This window comes from Lissotriton helveticus, chromosome 5_1, assembly GCF_964261635.1.
Source record: "Lissotriton helveticus chromosome 5_1, aLisHel1.1, whole genome shotgun sequence".
In the NCBI taxonomy this organism is placed as follows: Eukaryota; Metazoa; Chordata; class Amphibia; order Caudata; family Salamandridae; genus Lissotriton; species Lissotriton helveticus.
Genome location: NC_136065.1, coordinates 765,532,331 through 765,547,186, shown reverse-complemented (window position 1 = coordinate 765,547,186; position 14,856 = coordinate 765,532,331). Strand labels below are relative to the sequence as shown.

At 43.0% G+C, this 14,856-nt stretch overlaps 1 protein-coding gene across 2 annotated transcripts in view; it reads left to right on the top strand.

The window, feature by feature from the left end:
* Nucleotides 1-14,856, top strand: part of LOC144753369 (cGMP-dependent protein kinase 2-like) — a 1,794,633-nt gene that overhangs the window by 864,562 nt on the left and 915,215 nt on the right. For both annotated transcript variants that reach the window (XM_078641085.1, XM_078641086.1), the window contains exon 6: nt 3,038-3,115. In XM_078641085.1, the coding sequence (XP_078497211.1) occupies nt 3,038-3,115 (78 nt within the window). The remainder of the gene's footprint in view (nt 1-3,037; nt 3,116-14,856) is intronic.

Here is a 14,856-nt window from a genome sequence, read left to right as displayed (position 1 = left end):
ATCCACCAAGGTCACCCTCAATAGCTGTAGGTTTGTCGTCCACCGGAACCTGAGCACATGCAAGATCTCCTACGCCGACGACACCCAGCTGATCCTCTCCCTCACCAGAGACCCCGACACCGCCAGAGCCAACCTGCACGAAGGGATGAAAGACGTCGCAGACTGGATGAAGAACAGCCGCCTGAAACTGAACTCAGACAAGACGGAAGTCCTCATCCTGGGAACATCGCCCTCTGCCTGGGACGACTCCTGGTGGCCCCCCGCCCTGGGCACCACACCCAAGCCAACAGACCACGCACGCAGCCTGGGCTTCATCCTGGACTCCTCACTCTCGATGACCAGACAAGTGAACGCAGTCTCCTCATCGTGCTTTCACACCCTGCGCATGCTTCGCAAGATCTTCCGATGGATCCCGACCGATACCAGGAAGACGGTCACCCAAGCACTCGTCACCAGCCGACTGGACTACGGAAACACCCTCTACGCCGGAACCACAGCCAAGCTACAGAAAAGACTCCAGCGCATCCAGAACGCCTCTGCCCGACTCATCCTGGACATCCCCCGACGCAGCCACATCTCCGGCCACCTTAGAGACCTGCACTGGCTCCCCGTCAACAAGAGGATCACGTTCCGGCTCCTCACCCACTCACACAAGTCTCTCCACGACCTGGGCCCCAAGTACCTCAACGACCACCTAACCTTCTACACGCCCACCCGCCAGCTACGGTCTACCAGCCTCGCCCTCGCCGCCGTACCACGCATCCGAAGAGCCACCGCAGGAGGAAGATCCTTCTCCGACCTGGCGGCCAAGACATGGAACTCCCTCCCCATCCACCTTCGGAATACCCAGGACCACCTCGCCTTCAGGAAACAACTCAAGACCTGGCTGTTCGAGCAGTAGCGGACCCTTTTCCCCAAGCGCCTTGAGACCCTTCCGGGTGAGTAGTGCGCTATACAAGTGTTATGATTGATTGATTGATCTCCAAAGTTGACTCCACCAACGATCCAGATGCACCTCTATTTGAACTATGTAAATAGACTTCGACACCGCAAGACCAGGCCGATCTGAACTACATCACCGAGGTGGGCAAAAGGATCCTGAACATACGGTCCAGAGCTCCAGCACTGCTCCCGGGCAAATGGCCTGAAGAGACTGATTGGTGCTGTGTATTGTTTATTTGTTTTCTTCATAGGTTGGACTTTTGTTTGTTTCTTTTTCATTAAAGTTTTAGAGAGATGTAGTGTCCTGCTGGACACATTCTAGTGTTCCACCCACACTGTACACCCACCCATCAAAGGCGTCACCGGTCAGGTGACCCTTTTAATAAAAGGGGCCGGGCACACGTGCCCTGGGCCAGTTATCAGTACCTTACCACTGTGTGTGTGCATCATTCCGCAAGCATGTTGGCCTAGCGCCCACTACTCTACACTGCCTACCGAAAATATAAACGTTTGACATCACAAAATTAGACTCACGAAAGTGATATGAATGACTTGATTATTGTGTCGTAGAATCCGCAACAGAAGAACAGTAATCTAGTTTTGCATTTTATTTTCCACTTGCGCACAGAACGGGTATTATTTCTCATTTGTTATACCTATAATTTCCCTCGCTGTGTATGCTGCTTTGTTTGATTTTACTTTGCTGGAGCTCTGACAAAACCTTAATTATGTGCGCAGTGGAGTCTGGAATACAATTGATTAAGGACACGTGAAATTATTTCCGTGCACATAGTAATAAATAAGAAAATGTGTTATTTTGCTTTGTGAATATTGCCATGAATCTTATTTGATTTCCTTTATCCTTGTGTAAAAATAAAAGAAACCCTACAAGCATAGCCACTGTTTTTTTTTTTTTTTTTAATGTTTGTACTTCTGCAGTCATTGTTCCTGAAAGTCCAAATGAGATCAAAGGAGGCATTTTAGATTTGATGCTCTTAGAAGCTTGAGTATGTGGGGCATGAAATTAGAATCTCACCAATGAATGTGCACTTTGCAAAGCTGTGGGCCCAGATGTCACAATTTTTCAATCAATTCAAGGCATCAACCAAACTTGTGCAAGGGGGTAGGAAGCAACACAGTGGGCTATCTATTTAGATTATCCTGCGGCTCTTTAATAGTCTGCCTTGCATGGCACACAGCTTGGCAGAGTTCGATGGGAGGTGTCTATCATAGAATGTGTACAGGACTCATCCCATTCCACTGCAAATACTCGTCAGGACACATTTAGAAGGACCCCATGCGCTACATCGTTCAGCACACAGGCAGGGTGTGGGGTTTTTAGAGAAAAGAAAGCAGCCTGGTTCCATGAGGCGTTATTTTTTTTTATACAAACCCAGGTCTGGCTTTATTAGTAGATTGGTCTTGGATAAAAACGTTTGAGCCTTGGCACTGATCTGCCCAATTAACACCGAAGCAATGCACTGTTGACGCCATGCAGTGCAAAGCAGAAAGTGCATTTTTCACTCTGAGAAAATTACACATTTCCAGCTTAAAATGTCCTTTCGGATGGAAAGTAAATACGATATGCCACCTTGCATCACTTTGAGTCATGTTGCCTCACGTTGCGCAGGCATCCGCCTTAGTAAATCTGTGCCAGGAAGTTAGTATAATTCCCACAACTTTCCTTCTGAGTGAAAATTCCTGCAAGAAGAGAAATTTCTACAGGTGTATTTTCCCACAAAATCTTTTTTTTACTTATTACTGAGGTTGTCTTCCGCAAAACCTCATTATTTGTTTTGATTCCCTTTTTTAAGCTCACCACTCTTATGAACTTCCAGAAATTGGTGAAGTCTAAATAAAAATCATGCATTAGGATGAAGCCACGTTTCAGTACTTCGCTCACAACTCAGTTTTGAGGCATGCTCCTTTCTCCGAATTTGAACTTTAACAATTTTCACTTTCATTTTCTTTTCGAATTTGGGCACTAGTTTAAATGTCATAAGTTACTTTCGCATAACAATTGCATACTATTATGTTCTAAGCTTATTTCTTTATTCCATAACACAGTTCCATGAGTGTTTTACTTATCTTTCAGGATTACTACGATAAAGGGGATTACATCATTCGAGAAGGTGAAGAAGGGAATACATTCTTCATCATTGCCAAAGGAAAGGTATGGTCTTTTCTTTTCTTTTTTCTTTTAGTTTAAATATTTTTACAGATAATTCAACAAACAAAATGCAATAATATTGCAGTCATTTTAAAAACTAAAAATGTAGTTGTACATTATAAGGGGTATAGCAGTTTCATTTCCTGTTGTTCTAATCACAAGTATCTTCTATTAACCAAGTAAAGTGTATTTTGCTATATGAGAGGGCGAGAGTAACATAATAAAAAAGAAAAGAGAGAGAGAAAGAAAGAGGGAAAATATATAGACAGTGATAAGTGTCACATACATTATAAATATAAGTGCAATGAATTAAAACAATCAATAATGCATTCTAAAAAAAGAAACTAATCCTAGTGGTAATTATAGATTTTTTGTGGGGGGCGCTGTGCAAGAAGATGTGTGCTCCCTAATAAGCATGGGCGGATTTTGCGGATCCACGATTCACGAATTTGCGTATTCACGGATCGTGGATCCGCAAAATCCGCGTATCTGCGGATTTTCATAATTGCGGATTTGGGGCGGGGCTTCCATGCGAGTGCACATGCATCTTGTGTGTATAAAAGGTCAGATACTGATCATAGGACCTGGGGTAGCAACCAGCCTATGCGTAAGATGGCCCCCACACAGAGATCGCCTCGTCATCTGGGGTGGTCCACAGCACACATTGGTCCTGCTCTCCAACAAGGCCCGGTCCGACAAGCTGGGAGAAGAGGGGCAGCTGGGAGGGAGGAAAGCCCCCGGCACCGCAACACCAAGTAGGGCTGGGAACTAAATGGAAACGGGTGCGGCCACGGGGAGGGCTACTGCGGGTGGCACAGTCCATGCTGGGTGGTCGGTCCCCAAACCCGCTCGAAGCCCCTGTCACTGCGGGGCTTCCGTGGAGTGCCAGTCCCCCTGAACCCATGGAATGAGCCTCCAAACCCCCATCGCTCACCGCAACATGCCCGCCATCCAGCAGCCCCTCCCAGCAGGCCAGCTGACAACGCTCACGATTGTTTTTGGGGCCGATAAATGAGTCACTGAATTTAAGCTTCAACTAGGGCTCATGCTTACATAAGTAAGCTTCCGGTTGAGGTTTGATTTTGTGCCAGGACCATCGTGCCAGAATGAACCCTGCCCTTCATATTTATTCAACAAGACGCCACCGTTTTGGGAAGAGGGCACAGCTGCCTTGCATGTAAACTATTTTACGATGGCGCCGGCAAGCTGCCAGCGCCATCCTAAAATAGTTGCTACATTAGCTTCAACAGGAAGCGTGAATAGATAAAATAAAGCAGATGCACGAGCGCCTGCTTGATTTTATCTATTAGTGCTTCCTGTTGAAGCTAATTTAGTAACTATTTTACGATGGCGCTGGCAGCTTGCCGGCGCCATCGTAAAATAGTTACAACAACTGGCCAGCAAGGGTTGAACTTTTGACCTAGGAATCCGCCGCTCGCGGATTGCGAATTTTCGGTAAATTCGCGAGAGTTCGCGGATCGCGAATTTACCAAAAATTCGCAAAATCCGCGAGCGGAGCGGATTTAGCGCTCATGCTTACTCCCTAACATGGCTCTGCTTGCCGAGATGACAATCCACAATAATCAGCCCTCCAGAGTGCCTGTGGCCCATACACATTCAGCAATCATGCTTGTGGAGAGCTCCCCTAGCTTGCTGGGACTAGACCGGGATGTCTCAGGCCTGCCTCTGGGGTTGGTATGCAGTGGACTAGGACCCTGGGGCTGCGCCGCCTACTTGTAGCGCTGGAGCTTCATGAGACTTGGGCCTTTGCGCTCACCATCTGGGGTGTAACACCTGCAGAAGCGGGGTTGCGGCCACAGTCTCTTTCCTTTGGGCATGTCGGCGTTGGTCTGTGGCCTATGTAGTGCTTGTGTGGGGATTCTCCCCCAGCAGGGGCTAGGTTGGCTGGTCTTGCCTCATGGAGGCCCCTTGAGCAGTTGGCCTCCTACTGCCTGCCACTGTCTGAGCTACACTGAGGGCTGCATCATGGGGGTGTGGGATGGTCTTCCTTGCTACTGGCTGTGGTGGCCCATCCACTGAATGCTATTTGGAAGGTAAGAGCCCTTCCACACTGAATACAGTATGGATGTCAGGGGATGCTCCTGATTATGGCTGGTTGGAGTAGCTGCCTTGCTGGGCGCAGTGACAATGACCAGGTCTGCTTGTACCCCGCCCATTGTAGGGGTGTGTCGGGATTCGAAGAGTTAGACCTGCACTGTTACCCACTGGTGTTGACTGGTCCTGGGAGAACATGGGTTTTGTCTTGGCCGCCTTCCTGCGAGCTGTGGTGACGCCCAGGTCTGCTCCTGCCCCCCAATTATATTGGAGTGGCAGGACTTGCTGTTTTGGACTGGCACTTACTTGCTCTGTTTCCCCCCGCTTTGCAGTGGTCAAGCAGGATGGTAGGCAGGCAAAAGTGTCCTTCCCAGCCAAAAGGGTGGCAAATGCGGCAAAGGCCCCCTTGGAGACTCTGGGTTGAGGAACCATAAGACAGGCCTCCTCCTCACAAGACCAGGACATCAGGGGCATATTCCTGGACCTCAAACACAGCCTCTTCGCCATAGACTCCAAATTTAATACGCTAACCATGCACCTGGACCACATGAAGGAGAGATTAGACAAGCACGGCGGACACCTTGACAAGGTTGAGACATGGGTTTCAGAGGTGGAGGATGCCCATACAGCCATTAATGATCATCTGTTGAGGACAGAAAAGGTCCTGCAGGTAATAGAAACCGAAAATAGGGACTTGGAGGCTCGATCTCAAAGGAATAACCTCTGCATCTTGGGGTCCCGGAATCAACTGCCATTGACAGAATGGACAACTATGTCGAGAAGTTGCTCTGGGCTTAGTTTGGAGATGCCCTGTCCCCGCTGTTCGCCATCAAGCCTGCCCACCACTTGTTATGTCCCTGTCCGTTTCCGGGGACTCTGGCAAGGTGTATTGTGGCGCACCTTCTTAACTACTGAGACAGAGACACTGTCCTGCAGCTCGCCACCGAACATCAGACTATTCAGCACCAAGGTTATTAACTTTTGTTCTACCCTGATTTGACACAATCGGTCCAAATGGCCCACTGTGAATTTCTACCAGCTAAGTGTTTACTGCAAAAGGTTGAAGACTACTTTTCATTGCTTTACCCTGTCAAAATACTTGTCTTGTTCCATGGCATAGCCCACATTTTAACTGTCCCTAAGGTGGCTCTGAAACTCTCACGCAGGCTTGCTTCCCCTTGTACAGCCCGTCAGAGTTCTGAGAGGTGGCAGAGCGTGGCACTCTCAGTGATAATGATTGAACCAGCCTTGATATGTGTGCTGTGGGGTAGCTGGGGCCTGCCGTCTGTGTCCATCTTGGCCTTAACTAATCTCCCAATACAGTATTGGACCATTGGCCCTGAAACTACTAATTCTTCGTTTGTTTGCTGTCTCAGCCACCTAGCTTGGACTTGCCGGGTTGTTCACATGGCCTATAGGCACCCCAAGGATGTAGTTCTACATTCTTTCTATTTGCGCGGGCTTTTCACTCTTCATTGCTAACCTGGCTGGGGCCATAAAGCTGGAACCATAAATCGCCCCCCTGCCCACCATGAAGCTACATACCAACGCGGTCAGGGAGCAGCAACACAGAGATAAGCCACCATCTAGCAGCATAGAAGCTGAACTCTGCTCCCCCCCTCAATCAACATGGAAGATGGACTAATTCGACATCCCCAGAGTAGAAAGAGAAACCAAACTCTGGAATCCTTGCATTTTGGCTGCCATCTTAGACTGGTCTCTCCCTCTCTCTCTACCTCTGTCGGCCATTCTGGACTAGTCTTTTTCACCACTTGAACTCACCCTTGGGAAACACTCATTAGGCTAATTTTAACTAGCGAATGTTTGCCACTTTGCAGTAACATAACTCCAATCACTCTTAATGCTCCGATAGTTAGCCCATATAGCATCCTAAGAAATACTACTATTAATTAGAAAGACTACTATTAATTAGCGTGTGAATGCCTTTTTTTGTAGTACTATACTTCTATTTGTTTATAATGCACCGATCGTTAGCTCATATAGCACCCTAAGAAATGGCCTATGTTAGATTATTATCAACTAGTGAATGTATGCCTTCTATTGCAGTATTATACCTCTATTTGTTTTTAATGCACAGATCATTAGATCATATTGCACCCTATGCATGACCTATCTGATTGTACTGATTGCTTCTTTTGATTTATTTGTTTGACGATGTTTTATCTCTGAACTATGATCCCTCATGTACTCCTTCCATGTAAAGCGCTCTGATATCCGCAAGGATCTTGTCCGCGCTATATAAAACTTTCAAAATAAATAAATAAATCATGTTTGCATTGGGGAGGGAGGGGGAGGGTGAGGATAGTTCAACTGGTTTGGGTGGTTGTAGTGGTTGGGGGGAGGGAGGGATTTTGTTTCTTGTTTGTTTTACTTGTCGCATAGCACATGCATGTTAGTATGCTATGCTTGCTCATGGCCCTTTACCTGAGCTCTACACCCAGCGCTCCCTCCCAGTAAGATGCGATGACTGCGCTTAGATGTCTGACAGATCGTACATGGCTTGAATGACCAGCACAAGGCTCGAATGCCTACTTGCACTGACATCGCAACGATATTTCCTTCTTGCTGGAAACTCCATCTCATCAGTGTCTCTCATCCTAGCCTTTGTGCTGGCCGGCTCGGAGAGACTCACGTGGCAGTATGCTCTAACTATGCTCATAGAGTTGCCATTCTCTTTCTGAAGGAGCTGCCGTGGCACACAGCCATGTTTCAGTTCAACATGCAGGGTAGAAATGTTATCATCATCATCATCATCATCAATCTCTTTATTTCGGCTTGAATTGCCATAAAAGAATCACAAAACAGTTTCATATATAAAATGCATTCGAGTCACAATAATATTTCATAAAAAAGCAGCTAACACTGTTGTGATCTAATAAAATCAATACAGTTATAAAACGTGTTTAAAACAAAGCATCATCACATTGACCTATTTAACAATAATCGAAAAGCGCGTCTTAATACACACCAGTCAGCCCTTTATCAGCTTTATCAGCTTTAAACCCTTTTTCCTACGCACAAAATAAATAGAAAGCAGAAATCTGCTGACGCTAAATACTATAGTTTGAGTTTTGTCTGTCTTAAACATTCTTAATGCCATTTCGCATGACCTTAGTCCCAAAAGGTTGCATAGGGGTTTAATTCATTTCCTTCTAGCCAACACATAGGCTGTGCAGAAGAAAAGGATATGAAGATCATCCTCCTTGGAATTGCCCTAGCACATAGTGCAAATTCCATCTGTCATTGTTACCCCATCAGCCCTTTTCCTTGCCCAGCGCGCCAGGGTGGATTTGGTCATAAGGTTACTGTATCTTAGTTTCATAAAAAAGGTTTTGTCAAGTGGGGGCTCAATTTCGTCAAGTAAGGTCTCAAAAAGAGGCTCATCCTTGAAACTTAAAAAGTTGTTTACTAGAGTCCCCCCATTATTCCCGTTAGTTATTTGGTTATAGATGAAACCCCAAAAAGCCCTTTTCACAATCAGATTTGAATTCGGCGGTAACCCTTCTGGGTTTTCCCAAAATTGCAATAGTCCTATTTTAGTAAACCACAATCTAACATGATTTAGCCATAGATTGGTATTCAATTTGTCCAAACACAGTATCTCTTTTAGTCCATTCCTATAGTCAAGCAATTCAGGTGTCTGCCATAGTCTCACCCAAAACATTAGTGGCCGGACAATAGTGTAGTGGTCAGTCCTTTTGACATTTAGGTCCCACTGGAGAGGTACCAAAAGAGTACCTCTTGGAGCCCTTACCAAGCTTCTCATAAAATTATTATCCATAATAGTAAATACATCCTTTGACATGGGGCCCCAGATCTCAGCACCATAAAGGACTTCTGGTTGGACTTTGAATTTAAATAACTCCACTACAGATGACACAGCTTTACTAATGCTTAAACTTTGCTTCTTAAGGATAGGTTTTATATTCTGTGTATATATTAGCTTACTTTTTTCAATTTGAGAGCTCCATGTGAAATTGGAATCAAGCGTGACCCCCAAATAAGAACAATTTTGAACCGATTCCAATTTTAGGCCATTTAAAGTTAAACAACCTTTGTCTGGTTTGATGGGATTTAGGGCCATACATTTAGTTCTTTTCCGTTGATTTCTAGGCCTTTCTTGTTACAATAATCACTAAAAGAATTAAGCAGTGCCTGGAGACGTTTCTTAGTTTGCGAAATTAAAATAGTATCATCCGCGAATAATAACGCGGATATCTTTTCTCCATTTAGTTTAGGTGAGTCATTTTTACAACACTCTAAGTGTGCTGGGATATCATTCACAAAGAAGGAAAATAATGTGGGGGCCAGAACGCAGCCTTGGCGGACGCCGCGCTCAATAGGTATTTTCTGGGTTAATTCCCCATTTGGGCCCCATCTCACTTTGGTAAAGTTCCTGGCATGCAACTCAATTATCTGGACCAACAGACTACTAGGAAGCCCAACCTTATATAGGGTCCTCCAGACGAGATCTCGCGGCACTAGATCAAACGCCGCTCTGAGATCTACAAAAGCATCGTATAAATGTCCCTTTTTAATATGTACATATTTCCAGTAGAGACAGCAAAATCGAAAAACTTGGTCAATGGTGCTCACTTTACTCCTAAAACCAGCCTGGTACTTCGTGAGGACCATGTTCTCATCCAACCACTCGTTTACATGAGTTAAAATGTGTCTCGAATACATTTTTTGGAGGATGTCCATTAGACTAATTGGCCGGTAATTTAAAGGTTCCGACCGGTCCCCTTTTTTAAAAATTAAAACGATCTCGGCTCCCCTCTAACTTTCTGGAAAATCTACATTACGGGACAGCATGTTACACAAATAATTTATATACGGTGCCCATACCTTCAGGTCATGCTTGTAGAGGTCCCCAGGATATGTTATCACACATGGTATACTCATGAGCCAGCCTCTCACACCGCTCACTGTCTTTGGGACAAACTTTGATGGCCCCACCTTCGTTGCGAACCTGTGGCACTGCATTGATAATGTGGGGCCTGTCATCGTCATGTGGAGAGCAGATTTGAACATTGTATTGACCCTCACCTGGACCGATCCAGTGATACACGTTGGCCACACCCTGGGGCAGAGGCTAAACTGACTCTTACAATAGAAGTCGACTTGCTTATTGGCCTGTGGTGGCACATTCATCCCCCAGATAGAGAGCGCAACAAATACCTGCACTGCTGCAGCACACTCCATTTGACATTTTCATATAATTTAGATTCAGAGCTGAGCTTCGTGGCCTGCATGACACATTCCCACCTGCGCCTCCCATAATTCATGCGCTGGATATGATTCAGACCAGCCCCTCACTAGGGAAATCGATCTCGCTCCTGTGTGATGGTTCACAAACCACTAGGTATTCCACCCTGCGCCCGATTGAATAGCTAGCTACGAGATGTGACTTACTTCCAAGCAGAACTAACAGCATACTGAAAATTACTGTCCGATGACTCCCGCCTGTTAGACAGTTGGCTCCCCTTTATCACTTATCTTACATCCTATGAGGGGTATGCTGCCCTAGGGTGTATGCAACCCGGGGCAAATATTCCCTCCTGCCTTCTAGCTGGTCCTGTCTTCCATGGTGGCACATGCCTCACAGCCATTGTAGCCCCTGTGTCTTTGAACTAATCTATTGTGGGTCCAGTGTTCTGTGACTGGGGATTGTTGGTGGTTCTGTGGTGCTGTTCCCTATAATCTCTTTATTATTTCTGCACTGATATTGTGCCATTGCTCTGCTTGTTCTCATTTGCACTTACTCGCCTCAACTGCTTGAGGTATTTTGTGTTTGTAATACCTTGATGAAACCTAATAAATAAATATTAAAAAAAACAAATGTGTACATTACTTATGAATTTGAAGGAGCCCAAAAATTGGAATAAATAGATTTTTTTTGCAAGGTAACTAGTAACTGGTAGCCATATGTTTTCACTTATCATAGCTATGGAAGTTGAATTTAAATTTGTAAATATCTAATATGTGATTATAAAGCATCAGATTCCACCAGAGTTGGATAGAAATATTCTCTCTTGTTTCAAAATTGGATGCTATAACCTGTAAAGCAAAACTATTACAAATCAACTAGTTTTGCAAGCTAAGTATTACAGACCAAGAGTCATGTATCTCACCTAGAAATATATTTGCAAAGAGAAAGGTGAGAAAATTCCCTTAATAACATCAATCTCAGACCATACTGACTTCCAAAAGGCAACTAGATTAGTACAGGTAAAAAACATTTATACATATGAGCCATCAGCACTGTTACATTCTTAAACATGTCTGTCGCCCAGCCAGAACAAACTTAGAAAATGTGTCTGAGGTAAACAACATCCTATTGTAAGGGAGAGGTGTGGCGTCGTGGCCAGGGCGACTGACGCTGGAATCTGGGGACCACGGTTCGATCCCCGGCTCCGGCGGCAGGTTAGCCCAGCACCATGTGACTCTGGGCAATAGCTCGCTTAATCTTCCCGACGGCCCCCAGCGCCTAGAGACCCTTACGGGTGATTGTGCGCTTTACAAATGTGGAGTTTACTATTGTACATCCTATTATAAAAGACTACAAGAGTATGGAATAAGCTGGCAGAGCGGGCTAGAGTACAATTTTAACCAAATCTTGTTACAAACATCTAGAGGCCAAATACAACTGAAATTAGCTTCCCATAATAGTTCAACAGTAAATGTAGCTATTGTATTTCCTAATGAACCTAACTTGATGGAGGCCTTCGGATAAACTATATTAGTTAACGACTTGTTCAAAGATGGTCTTAGATTTGCAATGGAAGATTAAAGCTTTTCCAATGTAGAATGAACAGTTTCCTGAAGTAAATGAAACAGTGTGAGCTGGTTTGCAGATAAACCAAGAGGCTGAGAGAGATCAGAGAAAGGTAACATTGTGTCATTATGAAATAACTGTGAAACCATCAATAAACCATTGCCTGACCAATCTTTCTAGAAGAGGGGGCTACCCTTTTTGTGATGGATTTGTTGTAATATATGGGGCTAATAAAAAATGATAAGCGATATGTTGAAAGTTAGCTTGAGTGGTTTTAACATGGTACACGTATGAGTTAATGTAGAAGGTAACCAAAATTTGGGAGGAGAGGTGGCAAAGAGTATGTGCATGTATGTTAATGGAAAGATTAGTGAAAATTCTAGATCAAACCGTGACCTAGCTCTAGTGGTAGACGGATATATTAAGAGGCTCTGTTTTTGTTTTATTGTAAATGATTTGTGCTAATGCATGCAATCCGGGAAATTCAACCCACCATATTGTTTGGTAAGTATAAGTGTACTGAGTTAAATGTGAGCCTTTTACCATTCCATCGAAATGTGAAAGGATACTATCAATTTAGAGGAAGGCTGTCATTGAGATGTTGATTGGAAACCTCATTAAGAAAAAATGTATGATTGTTAGTAACATCTTTTTAATTCTATTCAGCCTACCCCACCAGGACAGAAACAAAGGGGACCATTTGTGTGTGTAGCTACGGAGTCTCTCAAATAAATCATCTAAATTAGACGGAGTTGCAATACCAAATACCTAATGCTTTATTCTTGGATAAATTCCAAGCCAAACTTGAATTGATCTTTGAGAACAAAACATGTTGAGAGGTAACACTTCTGACTTACACAAATTGAGTTTGTATCCCAAAACTTGAGAATAGAAACTAAGTTAATAAAAAACCAAGGAGAGAAGATTTTGGTGAAGACATGTATAATAATATGCCATCAGCATACGCAGTGAATGTAATGTGGAGGTTCTTAATGTAAAATCCAGTAAAATCTGACACAGTTTGGAGCTGAACACAAAAGAAGGGACAAAGGGCAACCTTGTCTAGTACCTTGTTACAAAGGAAATTATGTAGATTGAGCGCCATTAATATAAATGGTAGATTTGGGGACGGAGAACAATGAAATATTAGGTCTATGAATTGAGGTTCAATCCCATGCCACTGTAATGCCTGTATAAGACAACACCAATTAACTCTATTAAATACTTTTTCAGCATCCAGAAAGATGGCTACTATACCATGTTTCATCTTTGATAACTGAATAATAATATTAATAAAGGTACAAGATTATCAGACATATTTTGTCCTTTAGTAAAACCGGTTTGTTCTCACCTAATGTGACCAGGCATGTATGGCTCTAATCTTATGGGGATGACCTTTGTAAATATCATACAATCAATATTAATGAGAGATTTAGGCCTATAATTTTGACACTTACTGAGATTCTTTCCTTTCTTTTGTATGAGACAGATAATGCCTTCTGTAAAGGACCCATGAGAAGCATTGGAAGACAAGAAAGCATAGACTAAATTAAAAAGTAAAGGAAGCAAAATATCCGAAAAGTATAAATTAAATTCCATCATGAAACCATTGGGTTCAGGAGCCTTACCTATAGGAATTTTCTTTGAAGCAAATAAAAGCTCATTAGTAGGCAGAGGCTTTTCTAATGTTCAAGAGATTTAGTAGTAGTGTTAATTAGAGATGAGAAACACCTTTATAACAAGTCCTCAGAAGGGTCACAATCAGGAGTATACATATTTGTAGAGTATTCAACACAGCTGCAAGGTATGTCTGAGTCTCTAAAAACCTGTTGACTCTGTGAATTAATAATAGATTTAATAGTCAATTTCTCTTTTTTAAATGTGAGATAATTTGCAAAGAGGTTGCCAGATTTATTGTTGCTGCCATAGCTTTGGGCATTGAGCTTAAGTAAATAACCACATGTTGTATGTGTGGAGTATTTAATAAACTGTATTTAGCATGAATAAGTTCTTCAAGATTAGATTGATAATTTTTAGTAGTATAGTTTTATTGATCTATTTTTTTAATACTATTCAGAAGGACTAAGAATCCTTTTTCAGATTTACGCTTTTTAACTGAAACATAATTAATAATGACTCCTCTAAAGGTCGCATTAAGATCACCTCAGATATTATGAATCATTACATCATCTGTTGTATTAAATTTGAAACATGTCTGAGCAAAACGTTTATATTCAGAGAGAAAAATGGGGTCACTCAATAAGGCATTGTTAAATCTCCAATGTGAGTGTTTTGAATTATTTTTTAAAGGATCAAAATCTGACCCGACTGGAGCATGATTCAATATTACTATAGATCCAATTTCTGAGTTAAACAGGGCCTATATAATATGTCTACTAGCAAATAATTAATCAATTCACGTTTGGGAATTGTATGTCGGAGATTATAAATTGTATTCCCTCAAATCTGGATTAAATATTCGCCATGAGTCTGTACGTGCTCTTTGGGAAATCACCATGTTTAAAGCTTTAGTCATATTAGTGGGGTTGACCTTAACCAAAGAGTGTCTATCTAAAAAGTTGTCTAAAATTTGATAGCAATCCTCTCCAAGTATAAAATGGTCTGTGTTTTAATAAGTGATTTTCGGCAAAATAGTAGACCAACATTCATTTTTTTTATTTGGACCATATACATTCACAATGCAGAAATCATTATTATTAATTTGAGGTTTAACCAATACCCATCTACCCTAAGAATCTTTTTCCTCCAGAACCAAGATTATATTTAGTTGCGTATAGTTATGACACAAAACAGCTACACCAACTTTATTTTCAGCAGAAGAAGAAAAAAATATTTGACCAACCCATTGTTTTTGCAGTTTTAGTATATC